Source organism: Camelus ferus, chromosome 17, assembly GCF_009834535.1.
Source record: "Camelus ferus isolate YT-003-E chromosome 17, BCGSAC_Cfer_1.0, whole genome shotgun sequence".
In the NCBI taxonomy this organism is placed as follows: Eukaryota; Metazoa; Chordata; class Mammalia; order Artiodactyla; family Camelidae; genus Camelus; species Camelus ferus.
The window spans coordinates 34,708,707-34,731,480 of record NC_045712.1 but is presented as its reverse complement, the minus strand read 5'-3'; the positions used below and the strand labels follow the sequence as shown (position 1 = coordinate 34,731,480).

At 45.2% G+C, this 22,774-nt stretch overlaps 2 protein-coding genes across 6 annotated transcripts in view; both read right to left on the bottom strand.

Annotated features, from left to right (window-relative positions):
- TATDN2 (TatD DNase domain containing 2) overlaps window positions 1-3,553 on the bottom strand; it is a 37,657-nt gene extending 34,104 nt beyond the window's left edge. For 2 of the 3 annotated variants that reach the window (XR_001365643.2, XM_032458954.1), the window contains exons 1-2: window positions 2,861-3,553; window positions 2,314-2,727 (exon numbers count right to left, since the gene is read on the bottom strand). Coding sequence is in view for 2 of the 3 variants with exons in the window: in XM_032458954.1 (XP_032314845.1) it covers window positions 2,314-2,721 (408 nt within the window). In the remaining variant the exon portion in view is untranslated. The remainder of the gene's footprint in view (window positions 1-2,313; window positions 2,728-2,860) is intronic. The other variant, XM_006173329.3, reaches the window with a different exon arrangement.
- Window positions 3,554-6,326: 2,773 nt separating this feature from the next.
- The window catches only part of IRAK2 (interleukin 1 receptor associated kinase 2), a 52,616-nt gene continuing 36,168 nt past the window's right edge, over window positions 6,327-22,774 (bottom strand). For 2 of the 3 annotated variants that reach the window (XM_032458945.1, XM_032458948.1), the window contains 5 exons: window positions 22,387-22,582; window positions 19,366-19,428; window positions 12,394-12,594; window positions 8,474-8,765; window positions 6,327-7,510 (listed from right to left, as the gene is read on the bottom strand). In XM_032458945.1, coding sequence (XP_032314836.1) covers window positions 7,398-7,510; window positions 8,474-8,765; window positions 12,394-12,594; window positions 19,366-19,428; window positions 22,387-22,582 — 865 coding nt within the window. In that variant the 3' untranslated portion in view covers window positions 6,327-7,397. The remainder of the gene's footprint in view (window positions 7,511-8,473; window positions 8,766-12,393; window positions 12,595-19,365; window positions 19,429-22,386; window positions 22,583-22,774) is intronic. The other variant, XM_032458947.1, reaches the window with a different exon arrangement.

The window sequence follows — 22,774 nt, the reverse complement described above, 5'->3', positions numbered from 1 at the left end:
GAGGTGACCTTGGAAGGAGCTGGGGGACAACAGGACGTTTCTGTGTGTGCCCCTCAGCAGTGCCCACTGCAGAACTTTGGACTTAACTAGACAAACAAGTTTACAAGTGGCAGCAGAAAAGAGGGGAAGAGGTGCAGATACAGGGGAAGGTAAGAGGCATTCTGCAACTCATCAAGATGAGTGAAGTACTGTACCTTGTTTTCAAACTAACACTCTCTAGGGAGACCCCTTAGCAGTGCTAGAGAAGGACAGCTGGGACTGATCATATCAATATCCTCATATTCCACCCTCACTCAACATGAGTGGTCTTCCAAAACTGCAAAAATCTGCCTGCCCTCTCTAGAGAACCCTGTATAAACTCCCTAATGGCTTAGAATGAAATCCAAATTCCCTTGGCTCAAAACATCCTACTGCAATCTGCCCCCTAACTAGCTGTCCAGCCTCCTTTCTGGGCTCTTTGCTTCACTGAACCACATTGTGAGGCAGTCTTGTGGCTTCTTCAGTCCTCTTGCCAGACTGTGTGCTCCTTAGAAGCCATCCCATGGCTCCACCATCCAAAAGAGTGCTTGGCACACAACCCTCAAGTGCTTACCACTGGGAGCAAGGCACAGGCAGAGCCCCAAGACTTGCAGGACCAGATTACTCATCACTCCACCGCTAACCATTAAATTGATTTTGACAAAGCAAGGCCCTTCAGGCCTAAATGAGAGTAAGATGGGTCTGTGATTGGATTAGGAACAGAGGCCACGCCCTCAACTCTCAAGTTCCTGCTCTACAGGACAGCCGGGGGCAGGAATGCAGCGCACCTGAAGACTAATCAAGGTTCATTTCCCATGCCTGCTCTCCTGCTCTCCATAGTGAAGTTACATTTAACCAACTGATTATTTTCCGATGGACCCAAATTCACTGAAACTGCATCCAGGCAGACTGATGACAAGATTAGATTAGCCTCAGATTTACCTGATTGACATTTGAGTCATATTCTGTATTCCTATGTCAAAGACAAAGCTTTTCAACTCATCATTAAATTAAAAAAAAAATCCACGTGCCCAAACAAGAGTTCTGTGTCCCCACTGAAAACACCTGGAGCACTTTACCTAAGCACAACAGCCTTCAAGTGAGGATACACAGCTTCACACAGCCTCACTTCTCAGTTCCACATAAGAAATCACTGAGCAAAGGCTTAAGGACAAACCATTTTCCTTAAGGTCGGTTTTTATTGCTTTTGGAAAGTAACTTTACCTAGGGGCAGCCCATGTCACCAAAGACTTTTCCCCCACATACAGAACTCTTCACCTCTGAGGGCCCAGACCTCCAAAACCTAGAAAGCAAAGTCTGGAGAATACCAGGCTACTAGAACATTGCCCGCCGAGCACAAAGTAGGCCCTCAATAAATATTTATTCAAAACCTGGGGGGAGGATATAGCTCAGTGGTAGAGTGCCTGCTTAGCAAACTCGAGGTCCTGGGTTCAATAAACAAACAAATATCTGTTCAAAACCTGACTGAATTGGTGGGTGACGCTCACACAGCAACATAAACTAGGGCTCCTCTCCTGTCCCTAACCAGGAAAGAGCAAGAGACCTGAACATTTCCAAACTCGCGTTCAAATTTCTCGCGCGCGCACACACACACGCTGAGAAAATTTAATCCTTAAAAAAAGAAAAGACAAAATGAGTGAAAGAAATGCACTTTCTCGGTGAAGACCTCCTCAGTCTGCTCCCAAGTATTATGAAACACTCCTGTGTGTTCCCACTGGGAAATTAAAAAGTTTAAACTCCAAGACAAACCCTACCCCACCATGCGAAACACCAACGTGCTGGAAACCGTAACTCCGATGAAAAGCCACACAGAGAACCAAATGCTTACTCTTGGCTCTGTGGTTCAAAGAACAGGCCACAATCCCTTAAATTTACAATCAAAATACATACACCTGTGTCCGTGCAGCACGCCATCCAGCCTGCTCTGCAAAGAGCGAGCCTCCTTCCTGATTGCGGGTTACAAGCACCTGACGATTATTTAAACCCCTGGAAGCTCCGCCCACACCCCCAGGATAATTAGCTCAGGGCGGCAGGAAGGCGCAAGAATTTTAAAGTAGTTCCAAGTGGTGCCAAGTTTGAAAACTACCTCTCCACGGAACTTCTAGGCCATCCCCTGGCGTCGTCTGGTTTGCGCGTAGACTTCTAGGAAGACCCCACGGATCTTAAGAGACATAGTCTTTTTCTTTTTAGTATCCTTCCACCAAAATTCCCACCCAAACATCTCAGGCCAAGCGGAAGGGGCTTCACTGTTTGCAAGGCGTTGGAGCCACTCACCTTAAGGCTGCAGGCTTCCTCCTCTAGAGAAGCCATTTCTTCTAGAGAGGGTTTGCCAGGGTGCAGAGGGGATCCCCCTGACGAAAGGAAGCCCCGTGAGCTCCGAATTAGGCCTCTTTTGGAGGCGGCCCCACCCACACCTGGGCCAGAGGAATGGGAGGAGGAGGAGGAGGAACTTCTGCGGCGGGATGAGCCCCAGGACAACCTCGGCGTGCAGGCCACATCGTCCTCCTTCTGGGCTTTCATGCGCTTGGGGCTGCTGGCCCCTCCCGAACGCGATGCAGAGCTATGAGCTGGCCGGCTGGAGGGGGCCACATCACTGGACTCCCGGGGGCAGGTGCGCTTGCGGGAACTCCGCTCCGAAGTGCTGTTCCAGTGGTACTTGACCTTGCGCCGCTCCGACGCCATGGGCACCTGCAAGGTAGAGAGGGGGGCCTGGAGTCCACTACCACCCCTGCTAGCTGCCCCTCCTCAGACTCTCGCTATCCCGGGACCTCCTGGGGGAGGGCAAGCCAGTAGGTCAGAGCCAGGGGCTGCCATCACTGACCTTTTCCCCTTCTTTCCACTGCCCATCACAGTTCTCAAGGTTCCAGAGATGCCAAAGCGCTTCGAGTGTTGGCGATTCCAAAGCGCTTCGGAGAAGTCCAGAAGATCGCAGGATTTACCAAAGGCTTCGTTCGATTCGGTTTCCAAGCCCACAACGTGCTTCCGCGATCACCAAGCGCTTCAGTTTGCACAGCGCTACTTCGGAGATGTCAAAGCGCTTCCGGGACTACAACGCGCTCGGAGTTTGCAGTACAAAGCCCAGAGATGTCAGAGCGCTTCCAAGGGCTACAGGGCGCTGTTAGGTCCACACCTGGAGGCCAGACCCGCAGCCCGTGGGCGGGCGCGCGGCCCGAAGGCCTGGAAAGCCGAGCGCGGGCCGCAGAGCAGGGCCGGACCCAGCGCGCTGCCCGCCCTGCCCCCGCGGCCCCGCCGACTAGCCCCGGGCCGGAAGGGGGCGAGCCACCCCTCCTGAGGAGCAGGCGGCGTCCCGGTCCTCCTCCTCAGGATACCCCAGGGCCCGCCCGCCACGCCTTCCGTCTCCGCTGCCGCGGGCCAGACGTCGGCCCCGCAGCCCGCGCGGCCCTGACGCCCTGCCCTGGCCACCCGCTCGCCGCCCGCCCCAGCCTGGCGGAGCCGGCCCTACCACCTCCCGAACTCGCACCACACTGGCCCCCGCTGTGCCCGCCTCCCGGAACGAGCCCTGCGGCCTGCAGCCCGGCGTGCGGCAGAGGCGGGTCCTGCGCCGAACGGAGGGCGCCCATTGCTCAAATCGGAGAGGGGCGGGACTTCGAGCAAGACTGAGCTCGCCTGTTGGTCAGAAGGCTTGGAGGCGTGAGCCTGCGCCTTACAAAGCTCGTCCATTGGTCGGAAGCTAGTCCGGGCGGAGCCACTCACGTGGGCTCGAAGAGCGCGAAGCGGGGGCAGGGCAGTTCCTCAGGTCAGCCCAGGGTGGGGTTTGCAGGCGCCGATGGACCCGGGTTCCCGAGGGCAGCTCCTTGCCGCTCAGCGCTGTCCCCCTTAGCCGGACGCCTTCAGATCCGAATGCACTCATCGAACCTGTACCAGTATCATCACTCTATTAACAGAGCAGGAAACTGTGGCTCAGAGACCCAATTGACAAGCCCAGAAAGTGTCAGAATTGGAACTAGAAGTTAGAAGCCACGGTAGTGGGGAGAGGGGGTGAAGACTACACAAAAATGTAAAATATCTTCCCGGTAAAAGAAATACCACATTTGAAAGACAAGGTGCAAACTTGGAAAAATATTTGCAACACATGACAAAGGGCTGATGTCCTCATTATATAAAACTCTGGCAATAAGATAATTCAGGGGGCAAAGGAAATGAATCAATGAACAGAAAAAAATCACCAAAGACTCTTCAACGTATGAAAAATTGGCTCCATTCCAATCATTTAAAAAGTACAAAATTTATGTTTTCACCCATTAGATTAGCAATTATCAAAAAGCGTGATAATACTCTTTGTAGCTGAGGATGTGGGGAAAGGCACTCCATAGATCACCGATTCACCGTAAATTGGTGTAACCTCTTTGGAAGGCAGCACTGTCAGTTGTAGCAAGGATGAAAACAGTATCCTGCAAGTGAAGCTAGTTAGGTACATTACAAAATTCCATGCAATGGAATACCAGGCAAAAAGAATGAAGTGATCCAAAAGTATTGTTGAGTAAGAGTGGCCAAGAAAGACGTCTAAAAAAAAAAAAGTGAATGAAATACCCTGTGTGTAGCAAAGAATCATAATAAATGAGAGAGAAGTGAAGCCTCAAGATAAAAAATTTTTAAACGCCTAGGAGTAACCACTATGTATTTGTGTTTCTAACAACTCTATTGAAATATAATTTACATACCACAAAGTTCACTGATATATATAATTCTACAGTTTTTTTAGAGTTGTGCAACCATCACCATAATCTAATTTTAGAACGTTTCATCACTCTAAAAATCTTGTGATCATTACCACTCCCCTCCCCAACACCCCCAGCCCTTCCCCTTCCTCCTGTGCAGACACATACACAACTTGTAGTTTGTGTTTCGATGGATTTGCCTATTCTGAACATTTCATTAAAAAATGGAATTATACAGTGTATGATTGGCTTCTCTTACTTGGCATTATCTTTTCAAGGTTCATCCATGTTGTAGCATGTATCAGTACTTCATTTTTATGGCTAAATAATATTCCATGGTATGGCTATAGCACATTCTTTTCACCTGTTCATCTGTTAAAGGACATTTGGGTTGTTTCTACCTTTTGGCTATTATAAATATTACTGCTATGAACATGTTTTCATTTCTTTTAGGTGGATATCTAGGAGTGGAATTGCTGGGTCACACAGAAACTATGTTTAACCTTTTGAGGAATCTGCCAACTGTTTTCCAAAGTGGCTCACCATTTTACAATCCCACCAGCAATGTATTCCAATTCCTCCACTTCCTTGTCAACACTTGTTGTTGTCTATCATTTTTATTCCAGCCATCTGAGCAGGTGTGAATGGTTATTTCATTGTGGTTTTGATTTTCATTTCCCTCATGACTAATAAAATTGAGCAAAAAAGATTTCTTTTTGAATGTTTTTATCATCCCTGGAAGAATACCCCAAATTAATAACAGTGGTTGCCACTGGGGAGAGGAAACAAGAGACTAAGTTCCCAGTAGGGAATCCCCCATGTAACCTTTTGTACTGTTTGGGGGTTTTTTTGTTTTTGTTTTTGTTTTTTGTCATGTGCATTTGTTAACTTAAAAAAAGTCAGGCCTTCCCTCTGGGGATTCATGGAAAGACATCATAGTGCTCACGAATCCCTGGAATTCAGCTACAGAATTCTCTATGTATGAATTTACAGCTTACTGATGGAAAAAGGCCCAAAGTTTTCATAGATTCTCAAAAGTGGTTCACTGATCTCTTCAGAAATATATGAAGCCCTGGTCTGGAAATTCCACTATGTCTGGATAACATAACCCTCCTGGAATTAGTGCTGTACTGCTCAAAAAGCCCTGGAAACATACTGCTCATAATTTTAAGGTGCTGACCACATGCCAGGTCCTTTTTGGGGCACTTAACACGGACTCTAGTTGAATCCTCACAGCCACCAGTGCTTAAGACGCTGGTGTCAGTACAGATCACCGTCCACCGGGGCTGGAGCCGACCCGGCTTTGTTACATATCAGTCCAAAACTGAACTTGCTGGGGGGCTGCTGAATGCTTCCACCAGGCAGAATCTGCCCCTTGTCCTGACAACAAACCTATGAAACAGGCACTTTTTATTCTCCCCATTGTATAGATGAAAAAACAGGCTCAGAGTAACTCCCTAACTTGGCCCAAGATCATGCAACTACTAACAACCAACATTTTATAGCCAGCATCCAACTTCTTAGCCACCCCACGATACCCTTCAGGGATGCAGGGCACCTTCTCCGAACAAATTCATCTGGACACAAAACTAATTACAGGATATTTGCCGACTTTACCAATGTATTTTTATTTAGAAAAATAAAAAGAAAGAACCCACTATATTAGGGTTATTTAAAATAGGACACACTGAATTTAAAATAGCATTTCACAAAAAGATTTACAACATGACTTTTCAGAAATAGATCCACTGCATAAATGTTAGGTACATGGCAGAAATAAACATTTAATGTCTTTTTATTTATTTATGTTATAAAACAGGACAAGTGCATTTTCAAAGTTGTTCTGTAGCCACGTCTCACCTGCTCTCCCCAACAGTCCAGGGAAGGAGAATGAACATGTTACTTACAAGGAAACTGAGGTTCCAGAAATTAAATGACTGATTTAATGAGCAGCACAATCAAACATGAAACTAGTTCTCCCAGTTCTTCATCTAGCCATAAATAATACATAGTCTCTAAATAAAAGCTCTTTTAAAAATATTGGCATTAGTGGTATGGTTGGATAAGGTGCGGAGCGGGCATTCAATAAATATCCATGGGTTGCAAGATTTCCAAAAGAGAAAGCAGAAAACCTCCAGAGCCCTCCGCCAGGTGGCTGGTATTCGTAAAACTTGAGACCTTGAGGAGGGAGTATAGAATCACACTGGGACATAAGTTGACAGTCTTTCAGGTCATGGAAGTTTGCAGGCTGTTGGTGGCAAATATTACCAAGAGATCTTGACTTTGGAAAGTGCCACTGGCACTCAGAATGCCCTGTCAGTTGTCGAGAGTGAGAGCCAGGCCATGGCATCTGCTGGGATGGTTATAGTCACACGTTCCCCGGAACCACAAGATCACCCACAACCTGGGCCCATGTACTAGCGTTTCCACTTCAGTCTCCTGATGCCCAGGGCTCTGACAAACCCCAGAAAGGAAGAGGGCATCATAGATTTTTGTGTCTCTGAAAGCTGAGGTCCTGTCTCTCCTAACTCACTCTGGTAAAACGGAAGTGTCTCTCTCCCCGCAGGGAAGCTGATGTTTGTGTACCTTGGGAGATCTTGACTCTGCCTCAAATCTTTTTCTTGATTTGACATTCATCTTTCCAATGGAGGACAAGGGTCCTCAGCTGTGTTTGCGTCATCAAGGGCCAAAAAGCTCAACGCTGTCCAGTTTCTCTTCTTTGTAAAGGAGGATATTCTCCATCAGTTTCCTTTTGGCCTCATTGATCTCAATTTTCCATGAAGTCTCTGTAGCTGAAGTTCAACACAAAGTTAAAAAAAAAAGCAACTTGAATAAAGGGTATTTGGAAATAGTTATTATTGTTATAATTCTTAGAAAGCCAGACCTGGTCATAGTTTCTCACTTAAATCCAGCTTCTGCATCAGGCCCAGAGAAGAACAAGCATTGTCATTGCTTCTGCCTTTGCAGGGAAGCCCTGCCACCTGCCCCCACCACCTTCCAGAGAGGAAGGGCTCCCAGGCTTCTCCCCTGGTGAGGGGTCAGGATTGGAATGAAGCTTACACCCTCTCTCTCTCCTTCCTCTCACTTCCTTGTGGGAGGAGGAACAGTAAGAGAGGTCAGAGCCTGAGATACAGAACCACGTTTTTCTAGGGGATGGGGACCCTGAATTGTAAAGGCCTCCGGAATTTTTATTTCAGAAGGAAACCTGGTGTATTTGGACCCTAGAGGCAGAAATAGAGGGTATCTTTGGAAGCAGGTGGCAAGCTGTAAGGTGAGGATGGTAAGGTGGACAGCGACAGATCACACCGGGTCTTGCTGGTCCAGAGGGAGAGTTTTGACTTGGTCTGTAAGTACGATGGGGAGCCACACAAGGGCTTTAAACATGAGTTGCTTTTAAAAGCCACTCTCATTGGCCCTTGGAGAAAGAACTGGTGAGGGGCCAGAGTGCATCAGGGAGGACACACGGAGCCATCCAGCAAGAAGAGAGTGGCTTAGATGAGGGACGGGGGCTTGTGAGGACAAGCAATGCAGGGAAGCAGATGGAGCTGAGGGATATTAAGGTCAATGGCTAGGACTGAGTGATGGACTAGACATAGGGGGAGGATGACTGCCTCAGGTTTCTCTTTGCTCAGCCAGCTGGTAGGTGAACAGCTAAATAACCAAATGAACGTGTGAATGAGGGAGAGAAGGAATAAATGATGGGCTGAGTTAGGGACGTAAATGAACACGTATAAGCACTCAGACCACATGCTTACCATCCTGGGGAGGCTCTGGACCAGCGCAGGCATCAGAGGAGGAGTCAGCTTCCACTTCCCCGCCTGCCGGCAGCCTGCCATCCCCATTTGCTGTTGCGGGAGGCGAGGCGGCAGCCCCAGCCCAGGAAGCCGCCCTCATGGAGCAGGAGGCTTCGAAGCTGGAATTGTCCACGTCGTCCGTTTCTTCCGGGGTGTTGGAGGAAGAGTCTGTGCCCTCGGAAAGCCCACTCCAAGGGAGCGACGTCTCCTGACCTCTCAGCTGCTCTTCCACAGCGGCCACAGAGCCACACACCTTGGGGAGGACAGACGAGAGCACTCACCAAGGGCTCTACCTGAAATTAAACATCTAACAGTTCTCTTAGGCCTCAGGAGGGAGAGAGACACTGGAGAATTAAATGCTTATTGCTTTCCCTGGAAGAACAGCATCTTTCCTAGGAAAAGAGCTGATCTTGCCCCCACCCACCCCAGCACATGGCCCAGATGGATCAATCACAGTATTCCCTTCCTCTGACTTTAATGGTTGGTCCAGATTTGGGCATGTGACCCAAGCAGTCCAATAAGAATCCCAGAGAGGGATTCTGATCCTCTCTGGGATTCTTCCACTTAAAGCTTACTGAGGAAAGGCTCTTCCTTCTTTTCTAGTGACAGAGCCAGACTCCCCACCTTACACAGAAAACCCATTTACAGCAGGAAAAAAATGAAACCCCCACACAGAGTAAAACAGAGGCTAGGGGCGGAGAGGGAGAGCCACAGGAACAGAGATACAGATAGCTGCACCTTTGCTGGTTGAGACCATGGGTCTAAACTGCCCCAGCAATGCCTGTCCTGCCTGCGGTTTGATTAAATGAGTCAATAAATCATTCATTCACTCATTCATATTCTCCGTCTCTCCTCTCTCTGTCTTGCCAGCTGGGGCCAGCTGGGGTCCTTCAAAGTCCAACGACCCCCATTCCTGGGCTCTCAGATGTCTGCCTGCCATCCCTCGACAGGTAAAGTACATTCTTTACTGAGTGTGTTTGCCCTGACAAACTGGTTGCCCCAGGTAATGCCTAATCTCACAACAGCTCAGGCTGGCTTGTTTCAGCCCACTGCCCTTCATGGACCCTAAACCTCTTACCTCACCTACAACCAATCAGACTCGTGCACAAGCCGATCAGGCACCCTGTGGCCCTACCTTATAAAACACACTGACAACCAGTCCTTGGTGCTCAAGCAGACACCCCTCGTCTGTGTGGCCACTGTTGACTATGGCAGCAGGACCTAATAAACTTTACTCTCCTCCCTCATTGCTGGTAACTTCTTTTACCAACCAGTGCTACACGGTGTCAGCGGCCTGCCACTCTTGTGTCCCACAACATGTCTGTGTCTAAGAATCTGAGTTGAGTTTCTATCACTTTCAACTAGAAATGCCCTAAGTAATACAGATGTTGCCCTTGTGGGCTTTTCTGATTAGGGAGGTTAGGAAAATTAGAGGGAGATGGGGAAGGAATAGTTCTTTACACACACAAACACACACACAAATGGCACATAAACATACCCTTAGTAAACATAACAAATCTTATCTGCTCGGTGTCTTACAATTTACAAAGCACATTTGACATGTGATGTACAATGAATTTTTATAAAGAAAAAATTTAAAGATCAGAGAGGTTAATTTCCCTGCCTAAGGTCACCCAGTCAGTGAGTGGCAGAGCTGATCACTGAACCCAAATCTGCTTATGTCAAGTCCATGACCTAGGGGATCTCTAATCTGCCTAGCTTGGTTGTGAAATACTGTGGACAAGGACCATTTCTCATTCCTCTTTGTACCCCTAGAGTGCCCTATCCTCTATATTCTACATAGCAATTGCTTCCTCATCCTTCAAGACCCAGTTTAAATGTCACCTCTCCAGAAAAATCTTCACAGTATATGCCTGATAAATATTTGTCAAGCTAAAAACTACATTCCCTTGTGGCTAGGTGTGACCATGTAATGAGGTTCTGGCCAATAGGTGTGTGAGAAAAAGTGATATTTGCACATCCAGGTCACAACCTTAAGAGGAAGAGGGTATGTTCTTCTTTTTAACCCCCTTTCAGTAGCTGGAATGCAGATGTGATGGCCTGAGCTACAGCAGCCATCTTGGACTTTGAAATGGAAGCCACATGTAAGGACAGCAGAGCAACAAACAATACAGCAACCTGAATTCCCAACACTGAGGCACTGCCACATCAGCTCTGGACTGCCTATAGTCAAACTGTTAAGCTAAAGAGAATAAACTTCTATATCACTTATTTTGGAGACTCCTCATTGTAGCAGCTTCTTTGAATGTACTTTAACTGATACACTGAACAAAAGAATGAAATGAATTGAATGAAGAATGAGATGAATGAAGTAATAAAAGCCGAATTAAAGAATAAGTGGTTAAGGAAGAGAGATCTTTTAAAAACATAAATCCAATTATGTCCCTCCCCTCCTTAAAACCCTCAGGGACTTCCTCAAAATCCTAACTGTGCCTGCAAAGCCCTCTATTGTGGGACTCCTCCTTCCGGAGCCGCCTCATGGCAAGCCACTGCCCCATGTACTCTGTGTTCTAGCCAGTCTGACCTTCTTCCAGGCCCTTGACCATCCAGGCTATCTCTCAACTCAGGCTATTTGCATGAATTGTTCCTTCTGCTTGGATTGCTCTTCATCTGCTTACACATCACTTCCTCGCCAAAGGCTGGGGTGGGGCCCCCACTAGACACTATTCCAGAGCTCCCCAAATGGTTTCTGCACAATGTCTGTGAACTCCAGGAAAGTGGAACTGGGCTTGCTTAGTTTCCCGATATATCCCCGGGCCCAGCACACAACTGCTGAATGAGTGACTGAACACTGCGGCACTTAGGCAGCTGGAGCACAGCCCAGGCGCAGAGCAATGACTTGGTCTCCAGCTCCCACCACCTCACAGTGTGAGATGGTGGACATGAGCCTGAGCCAGGAGTCCAGAGAGCTCTAACCAAAACTCCCTCTGGCCTCACCTTCTCCTCTCTGGGCTCCGACGTCCCCAGCTGTAAAATAGGAAGCTTGGGCTACAGCAGCGGTGTTTGAAGATTTTTTTCTCAGCCACCAAACCCTTTCCTCAAATAAAATACTGAGAACCCAATACAATTATGAGAAGTGGCAGTGGCTTTCTGGTTGGAGTCATGGGTGGGGCCTACAGCTCCCCCCAGCCCGCCCTCCTCCTCCCAGCAGGTACTCCCAAGGCGCCCCTCTCTGCCAGACACCACTGGAAAATCACTCAGTGGGATGACCTCTAAGAGCCCACTCAGGCAGTTATTTTGTCCTCAGAAAAACCTAGCAAATTTGGTCCCCAAATTTACACCTGTTACCATGGAAACCACCTCTCCCTATTGTGTCCATAGGAAAAGGTTTTATCTGCTGTGGTGGTTGATTTCTGGGGTGTCTGACCAGCGCATGCGCTAAGGAATGCTCCCCTTCTCTGGGACGTGGCCCCTCCAGCTTCCCAGGCTCTACCCGCTGGCCACCAGGGTTCTATAGCAGACCCCACCCCCTCTCACCTTACCTGACTGGCCGACGGGTGGACACTTGACCCTAGCTAGGCCAATCAGGTTCTCTCACTGAGAGGCTGGAATTGGGACCTGGAGCCCTGGCTTCTCAGTGAACACAGAACTATGACACGTAAAAGAGTATAACTGTATGCCCTGACCAGGAGGATGAGGGGACGGAGAAGGGCCTACAGAGAGGAGGAGGAATGAAGCAGGTTCGGAGAAAGTAAGTCTGCTACTTGCAACCAAATACGGCCCTCGTGTATGAAATCACTTCTCAGTGAAGGGATGGTGACCGAGTGCCTGGTACAGCAGACCCATGCGGTCGGGGAAGTGAGGCCCAGATGATCCAGGACGGTGCTCACCGCTGGGGAGAGGCTGAGCAGCAGACTCACCTCCGCCAGGCTGGCGTTGCGCCTCCGCATGCAGAGGCAGGCGGCCATGGCCAAGGCCTCCGCGCAGGCCTCCGGCAGCCTCCCTGCCCTCTTCTCCAGGTATTTCTCACAGATCTCCTTGGCCATCACTTTCTCCACACCCGCCTTTCTGGAGCAGAGCGACATGCTGCTGCTGGGGATTTCACTGAGGAGTAGATCCTTCTGTGGGAAGAAGAGTGGAAACGCCCAGGTGTGAGGTGCAGGGGTTTGGGGGTCCCGCCACATGTGCCCCACCCACCTCCAGGACTGCACCGGGGCTGCAAACACTCAGAAAACAAACAGGATTTTTTAAAAACTAATTGCAAGGACCCCAGAAACAAGTTAAAACAGCCAAGAACCGGAGAATTGTTAAATTCCTCACAGGTACAGGGCATTCCATAGCACACTCATATCGCTAGTGTGATACTTAAAGTAAATATTCAGTAGTTTATTAGTGATAATAATTAATAGTAATAATAGCTACCATTTATACAGTACTTGCCACATTCTGAGCACTTTCCTTACACTAATAATTTATCTTATTAACATTTACAGGAATAATCTCTTGTGATATAAAATAAACATTTTAGGCTGTAGCATTCTGGCCCATGTATATTTAATAGGAGATTTACTACATAAATAATTATTATGTATATTTTTATATCTTATAAATTCTGTATTTACATGTTATAACATTTTATGCTACTTAGAAAGCAGAAATCTGAACTATACATAAAACAGAAGATATATTATATAAATAGTAATGAATATATTTCTATATAAATATATAAGTATATTTGTATAACATAAATTGTTACATGTTTCATATGCATATATTTACTTATTTGTAAGTATATAAATAAGTTACAAATATATTAAATACTAATATCAATTAAATACATTAAATATAGGAAATTCATATGTAATATAATTAGGTATAATATCAATTGATATAATACTGCATTAATCTATTATATATTATATTAACATATGAAACATTTATATTTGTTGTCTATATTTTTGGTATATTTATTTGTGTGAATAATATTACTTTCACATATAAAATTTCCATGTATATTCTACATATATACACATTTATATACATATGACATATTATATACTTTAAACAATGTTATATATGTACATATTTGTAATTATATTTCATAGATATACAGTCTTTTATTAGTAAACTATATAAAATATTTTATATCACTATATTATATAATATACAAATATGTAACATATATTTATCTATAATATATAACATTTTTAAAACTATATAAAATATATAGAAATATTTCAACACACTTTGTTATATAAAATATGCATTATATATAATATTTCATAGTATATAAAATGCAAAAATGAAGAAAATCCATGCTATAAATAATACAAAATATAAATATATATTTAAATATAAATATGTAAATAACATAAACCATGTGTATATAGACATACATAAAATAAACACCAGAGGGCAGGGTGTCACATGTTAATAGTAGTCATCTCCAGAATGATTTCTATTTTATTTTTTATACTTTCCTATATTTAACAACCATTCTGCAAGCCTGTTTTGCATTTATATTTGAAGAAATAACATCAAGAGTTCCTGATGTCTCGTAATACTTCCCATCTGTTAACAATGGTCAGAAACCCCAGATTTTGTGACAATCTGGCCTCTGCCAACCTATCCTATCTTCTTTTTTCCTTCTCTCCTTCTAGCTCAGTGTACTCGATCACTCTGTCTCTACCTTCTGTCTTGGAAGCCCCTAAGCTCATCCTGCCTCAGGGCCTTTGCACTTGCTGTTCCCGCTGTCTAGAATGTACCTAGAGTTTTACCATGTCCTGGTCCCTCACTTCAGTCTCTGCTCTAATGTCACCTTTACCAAGAAGCCTTCCCTGATCATTAAGAGCCCTCCCCTGACTCCATAACTCTATCCCCTAACATTACTTCCCATTTCTTCATAGCACTAACGACCGGCCTCAAATTACACATGTTTTCATTTACTTAAATATCATTTGTTCTCCCCTACCAGAATGAGTGCTCCATGAGGGGCGGAACTTTACCTTGTTCACCTTTGTATCCAAGCACCAAGAACAGTACCCGGCACATAGTAAGTGTCTCATAAATGTTTTCACAAATCGTACACATGAACTTATTTTTTGGCTGAGTGTCTTTTCCTTTTTGTATGATTTTATTATTTTTAACAGAAGTGACTCATTAAATGTAAAGCTAAATTTTTATGGCTTCATACAGGTTTTTGTACAAATACAGTTATAATTCAGAATAAAAGATTATCAGAGATTATCAGACATGGGTCCTGATATTTGCTTTAAAAACGAAACAGAACAGCCCCCACCATGCCTCAGTTTCCCCATGGAGAAAATGGGTTGTCTAAGGTCCGAAAATACTTAGACATCTAACACCATCAGCAATTAAATACCCAGAGACTAAAAACCTCAAGCTGCCACGTAAGCTCTGCCTTTTTAAATGTTTATCTTTTTAAAAAGTGTAATGGTGTTTAAAGTTGACAAATTAGTTAAAAAGGAGTAGAAGCGTATTATTTACAGATGTGGAGGTTACTAGCATCTGAAACAGAATCAGAAACTGTTCAGAGCGATTGCCCTGAAAGAACAGTGGAAGTAGATGCTCACCACATCACCACCTCCAATGAAACTGTGGATCTTGTCCAACAAGGGTCACCAGGAGATGCTGACCTTCCTCAAGAACACTCCTTGGTGGGGAGGTGGGGGGCATGGGGTGGTAGAGCGTGTGCTTAGCATGCACAATGTCCTGGATTTAATTCCCAGTACTTTCATTAAAAAAATAATAAAAACACTCCATGGCAAAGTGATAGGGAACTTAGTAATGGAGGGACTCAGCAACTCCACCTGGACCCTGATGAATCTCAGCACCGAAAGTAGGGCAATCTGCCGCACGCCTCATGTTGTGATGCAACAGGAAGTACACAGAGCCATCCAGAAGCAGTGCCGCCCGTGATTCTAATTAAGTCTCAAGAGCTGACAACCAGGTCACAGGAAACAGGAGGAAGAGAGAAACAAGTCAAGGCTACCACAAAACGCAATCAGAAAAATCCAGAACGTGAGACAATCTAGGGTACAAGTGGCCCACTTTATGCAAAAACGCGATGCTAGACAGAAAGAGGGGGGAGTGGTGCAGCTAGAGACCCGGAGCCTTCAGAAACAGAACCAAAGGTGACATGTGGACCTTACTTAGATCCAGCTTCAAACAAACCAACTTTAAAAACCAATTTCTGAGATGATTTGGGAAACCTACAAATGGAATAGGTAGTTAAATGGTAATAAGGAATTAAAACTATATTTTATGGATGAAATAACATAATATCTGGGATTTGCTTTAAAATACACAAACAAAAAAGTTTGGGGTGCAAAAGAAATAAAAGCATGGAGTGGCTGGGGAGGGGCAGAGAAAAAGAAAAGAAAAGCATGTGGATCACTGATGGGATGGGCAAACAGAGATTCCTATATTCTCTTTACTTCTGTGTACGTCTGAAATTGTCTATAATAAAAAGGGCTTTTTAAGGAAGAAGTCATCCCTGAGGGCAGGCCAGGGAAAGAGGCATGGAGTTGCTACCTTGTGCTGTTAAAATTTTCTAAGCCAAGTAGGCAGGTTACTTGAATTAAAAAAAAAAAAAATTAAGCTTTTTCTTTTGAGGGGGGAAGTAATTAGGTTTTATTTATTTTTTTTTAATGGAGATACTAGGGATTGAACCCAGGATCTGGTGCATGCTAAGCACACACTCTACCACTGAGCTATACCCTCTGCCCCTAAAATTTTTAATTAAACAGAAATTATTACAAAATCAACAATATTATAAAAAACATTTTTTGTTAAAAACTAAAATAGAAGCAGTTGAAGATTTAGGGCAAAAGTTAATCTTTCCTGCCATTTCAATTCTCCAAAGGTAAGCCCTGCTAACAGTTTGGATTATATTATTCTAGACTTTCTGCTATAAAAGTTCACAGTTAAATCACTTTAGTTATATATAAAATTATGATAATAGCAAGCAACCTCCTAAGAGCTATTAAAATAAGAGTTTTAATAATAAAAGTAATAGTCACCACACATAGTGCTTACTATGTTCTAGTCATTGTTTTAAGTACTTCACATATATTTAACTTTTCACTAAACCCTGTCAGGTAGGTACTATAACTAGCCCCAAATAAATAAGAAAATATAAGTTACGATTTTTTAATTCATTGATCTATTTATTACCAAAGATGGGAATCACACGACATACTGTGCTGAACTTGCTTTTCTCACTTGCAGATATTTCTCTATCAGAATGTCTCTCTCATTTAAAGAAAAATAAGAATGTTTATGTTAGCTTTATTCAGAATTAACCAAACCTGGAAACAAACCACATATCTAGCAGTTGGTGAACGGATAAACAAATGGTCGGACATGCGTACAGCAGAATACTCCCCAGCAGTACAAGGAATGAACCACCAATATGTACAACACGGACCAAACGGGAAAGCGCCACGCCAAGTGGACGGAGCCGGAGACAAAGGGGCACGCGCTGTAGATTCCACCCACCTGACGCTCCAGCAGAGACAGAACTATCTGACAGAAATTAGATCAGGAGTTGCTGGGGGTTGGAAGTAGGGGGGAGGGACTGACTGTAAAGGGGCCTGAAGGAATTTTCTGGAATGACAGAAACATTCCACATCTTGAGTATGGTGGTTACATTTGTCAAAACTCATACACTGTGTGTACCTCAAAAGTGTGAATTACACCTCAGTAGAACGAATGCCTATGTCCGCGCTGAGACCCCCACACAAAGGTACCAGATGCTTTATTTGTAACAATCAAATGCTGGACACACCCTAGATGTCATCAACAGGTGAATGACAAACGGTGGGAAATCCGCGCAGTAGGACATCACTCAGTGCCTAAGACCTCCCGACACACACACAGAGCACGGGTGCGTCTCTGAACAGCTGTGCTGAGTTGGAAAGGCCAGACAACAGCAGGGCGCACACACACTCTCTACGGTTTCACTTACAGGGAACTCCAGAAATCGGAAACTTTTGTACAATTGTACAGTGATAGCAGGCGAACTGATGGCTGCGGGGGGTGGCAGGGACTGGGAGGGATGGCGGGGAGGTGTGCAAAGGAGAAGCGGCAAGAAGCGGCAACTCCTGGGGGAGCGCGCATGCTCATTATCTGGTTTTGGGGACAATTTCATAGACATGCATGTATGTCAAATTCTATCATATTATATCTTTATCCTCATTATAAATATTTACAAACGTATAAAGTGTTTTTATAAGCAACCTCATGGTATTCCATGCTGTGTGTGATCACACTGTCATTTCTTTAACCACCTCCCAACTGACAGATATTTCACTTGCCAGCAGCGCTTCACCACTGCAGCTAATGCTGCAGTGAACATCCTGGTCCATCTGTCTTTCCTCACTTGTGTGCATTTCCCTAGTGTACAAGTGGTACACACATTTTAAATTTTGATGGAAACCACCCAAGGACCTCCAAAGACATTGCAGCCATGAACTCTCCTGAGGGTTGGGGAGATCCCTACTCCCCCCATCCTGGACCATACCAGGCAGCAGTTTTCATTTCTGACTTGAATCTTAACTACATGTACAATTAATTACAGGTCCTGCAGCAGGAGATGATAAGAGACTGTATCTGGGACTAGAAGAAGAGAAAGAAACTAGATTTTTAAAAAATTATTTCCCCCATATTTTTAGAAACCATTTACCCAAAAAGCCTTCTAGAAAATGTCCCACAAGTGTCTCAAAAGGCTCATTCTCCTCTGACATTCACCCAGGGAGCCCCAGAGGAAGGTTGGGTGACGCATTCTGAGAAAACTGTCAGCATATGAGAAACTGTCCCAAACTGCCCTGAACCACATCTGAGCTGCCCAAACTGACCTCTTTGCAGTAGAGGGGGCCGGTGCCCCAAGGGGCAGAGCTCTGGGGATTCAGCAAAGGGACAGGTCCTGACTGTCTCCGTGCAGGGGAGGCCTTCTGCTCCCCAGCCCAGGGCTCAAGGGATGCTTTGGGAGCCTAGTCACAAAAAAAGCCAGCTGCTCCAGTGGCCTCAAGGTCAAGTCAGGAAAGTGCTCCCCTCCCAAACAGATCAAGAGGACTAGAACATGCATAGGGGGCAGAACTCCACACAAGACATGGGTTCAGATCCCTGCTCCACCACTGATCTCACTGCAGAGGGCAAGAAACCACTCTCTTCACCTTGACCATAGTTTTCTCATCTGTAAAATGGGGATGGTAACAATAATGAATCCATATGGTTAGACTGTCATGAGACTTAAACAGTCAGGAGACCATCGAGGTTAAGAACTTGGGCTCTGAAGTCCTGATTCAGAATTCTAGCTCTGACATTTAGTAAAGCTGAGATCTCAGGCAAACCTCAGAACCTGCTTTCCTCAACTGTAGATGAACAGAAAGACTTTATTAACCTCATGGGGATTCCGAGGTGACTTAGAAAGATAATGTATATAAAGTGCCAAACACAGAGTCAGGCTGTGTTGTTATATTTTTGAAATGACACTATACACACATACATGCACACATATTTAAATGACAGTTCTTTAAACCTACCAATGGCAATTACAATTTTCATTACAGAAACCTGTTTAAAAGGACTAAAATTAACTTTTACCACTTTAAAGACAAACCCTATTTGACTGCCTGACTTGTAGAGAGAAGATATGGGTTTCCCCTTAACATTCTAAATTCTATTATCAGGAAAAAGTAATTGTTGGCTGGTGAGTGAGAAGGGGAGTTTACAGCTACTTTGCACAGATGCATATCAAACTCCGGACTGAGGCTTCATTAGCATCTGTAAAATGGGTACAGTGGAGGACCCTGCCCTCCCTATCCCTTGACCCCACATAGCTGTGAGCCAGAAGTAACTGATTCCCTTACCAAGTAAACTGGGCTTCGGTTGTTATCCATCGCAGGGATGCCTGTGAGGACCTCAGCTAACACCTGGAGAAAACAGAGTTAGCACGGTTCAGACACGCATGCACAAGTTCAGGCGGGAGATTCTGGCTAAAATGAGAAGCTTCTTCTCAGGAACGAAGTCTAAGCTCCAGGCCTGGCTCTCCCATTGGCCAGCACAGACGCTTGCCCCAAATCTGGAACTTGGGAATGTCACTAAATACCTCCTCCAACTAAACATGCTGTCAGCTGCTAGGAGAACATTTGAATTAATTGATAGGAAGGCAGGAAGGTTAGAAGCCAAATGTGTATGTATTTCCATCAGATAGATAGATATACACATATACACATCTCTCTATATATATACGTATATACATCTATCTGTACACATGTACATATACATACACACACAAACACTATATTTTAAAGATAATTTCATTTAAAACCCATCAGAAATGGTAAGCAAGCATTGCTATGTCAATCTCAGAAAAAGAAGGAACCTATGTGCAGATACCCACTCTAAACAGAAACCCTTGGCAACACCCATAGCATGTTTCATCCACAGGCCTTTATTAACATTATTTATTCATTAATTCATCCATTCATGAATGGAGTACAGTCCTGAGCCAGGATAAGCCACCGCAAAACTGTGATATGTGTCTTAATAAATGGGAAACCTGCTTTGAACAGGGCTCCTTGGCAGACATAGCACACTGGTTAAGGGGTCTATAGTCAGACAGGCCTGGATTCAAATTCTGACTCAGTTCCTTACGTGCTTAGGTGATCTTTGGGCAAGGAACTAAAATCTGAGACCATATCCTTCTCCAGGACATCCTGATCTAGCACTTCTAAATAGAGGGGGTGAGTACCCCACTTAAGTGTCAAACCTCCCTCCCACATCTTCTCTCAAAGTCAGAACAGGCTCACATTGCTGCCAAGAAATCCTCCACCTTCAAAGGAAGGGCCCGCGTGGTTACTAAAAGACTGGCAGTGGCCTGGAGGGGGCAGGAGAGGGCACTCCTGCAGCTGGTGGATGGGAGCCAATTAAAAAGGGACTCCTGACCAGCTCCTGCCAAGAAGGGAGGAAAGCAAAAGAAGAAATGAATAAACAAACATTTCTTCTGCCCCTTCTACATGGCAGGCCCTGTGCTGGGCCTTTGACAGAGGTCACCTAGTGCTCATCAAAACATACCGAGGAACGCAGCGTTCCCCACAAGAGGAACCGAAGTTCAAAATCATACCATCTGTCAGTGGCAGCGCTGAGAAAAAGACTGAAGGTTTGGAATTTGGGATACACACTAGTATATATAAAATAGATAAACAACAAGGATCTACTGTATAACCACGGTAATAATAATCATCTTGATCTATGCAACATACTCTGCTAACCAGTTCACATACAGCATCTTACTAATCTCCGTATGTGCCGTTACCCCTATTTTATGGAGGACAAAACTGAGGCCCAGAGTTACAGGTGATGCCCTAGCTCACGGTAGCCGAAAGGAACTGAGCTGGGACTCAAATCCATGCTCTTACACTCTGCAGGATCCTGTCTGGCAGCCTCAGGGGCTCGGTGCTGCTGGTTCTTAAAGGAGCGGGACCCCAGGCTGGCCCTGCTGAGCTTCACTGAGCCCCTCGCAGTGGGGGTGGGGGGACAAGGAACCCAGAAGAACCGATGGGCTGGGAGACAGAGGGAAGCAGAATCTGGCATGTGGTGGCTGGGCTGAGGGAAGAAGGTGGCTCAGAGGAAGGGCATTAGTTGGAGAAGCAGATCGACGGGAGACTGCGGTCAGAGAGGGGAAATGTAGCATTTGAGGCTGGAGAGGAAGTGTGAAGGCGAGGTCCAAGATGCAGCTGTTGGCTCTTGGCAGAGGTCAACCAGAGCCTGCCCCTCTTTTCAGCCAGCATTTCCCAGACTGGGTTCCATGGGTCTCTGATGATTAGTGATCCTCAGAAAACATGGTTCTGTAGCCAAATGAATTTGGAAAACAGTCCATACCGATCGATCGTGGTAAACTCACAATTATCAGATTAAAGGCTTATTACCATATTAAAGGCTCTGACTAATTCTGTGGTAACTTTTTTTTTTCCTGCTCAACTTTGCTCAGCCCAGCACTTCTCAAACCTACTTAGACACATCAAAACCCTTTATTCTTTTTGCTTGTTTTGAGGGGGGAGGTAATTAGGTTTATTTATTTATTCATTATCTATTTTTGATGGAGGTTCTGGGGATTGAATCTAGGACCCCATGCATGCTAGGCACATAGTCTACCACTGAGCTACACTCTCCCCCTCTCAAAACCCTTTAAACACATCAAACCCATTGAGATCTCAGGGAAATGGACTTTGGAGGCTGTTACACTCAGACTGTGAACTCCTAGGGGAGGGATTGTGTTTTAGTTACATTTACATTTCAAGTGCCCTGCACACAGTAATGATGATCGGTGGTGGTGAAGAGGAGGGAGGTGGGATGGGATTACATACTGAGTGGACAGGTGGCATTGGATGGATGGATGGACGTTGGATGAATGGTTGGATAGATACCTGGGCTGATGGATGGACAGGTGACAAAACAGATGAACAAACAAGAATAAACAATGAGAGAGACAATTAGATGGCTGGCTGGATGAGGAATCAGGGAAGTCAGGAGATATCTGTAGCCTACTAGAATCTGGACACTCATGGGTGGCTTTACTTCAAGGGTTGGCAAACTTTCTGTAACAGGCTAGACAATAAATATTAGGTTTTGTGGGCCAGAAACAGTCTCTGTCACACATCCTTTTATTATTATTATTACTATTATTCAATCTTTTATAAATGTAAAAACTATCCTTAATTATAGGCCATACAAAATAGGCCATGGGACAGTTATGACCTGTGGGCCATAATTTGCCAACCCCCGCTGTACGTGGTGGAACATTTCTAAGAGCCTCTATTATATGCTGTGCCTACAAAGGAGCTGTGGGAAGGGCAGGCCCTCATCTAAGCAGAGAAGAAAGCTCTTACTATTCCACAGCTGAAGATGTCCACTCGCTTTGTTAGCTGCCCTACTCTGATGAAGTCTTCTGGAAGATAGGCAGCTGAGGCCTGGAAAAGGTGGGTCTTCATCATGGTGTATTTTGACTTCTTGCTAACAGGACACAGGTGAGCCATCGGATGAGCCAGCTTGGGGGTGAAGTTTTGGTCTAGCAGAACATTGGAGCTGTGGGGAAAGCAAGCAGAGAGAATGTTCTCATTTTGAGGTGGACAGGCGAGGTTGCCATGGAGAGAGACCTCCTGGAAAAGAACTTATTAGTGAGCAGCGCCAGCAAGTTAGGGTCACTGAGGACCCTCTACAAGGAGCTTATGAGCCACCCCTGATAGGCGGAGGGATAGACTGGAGCCAACCTCCATC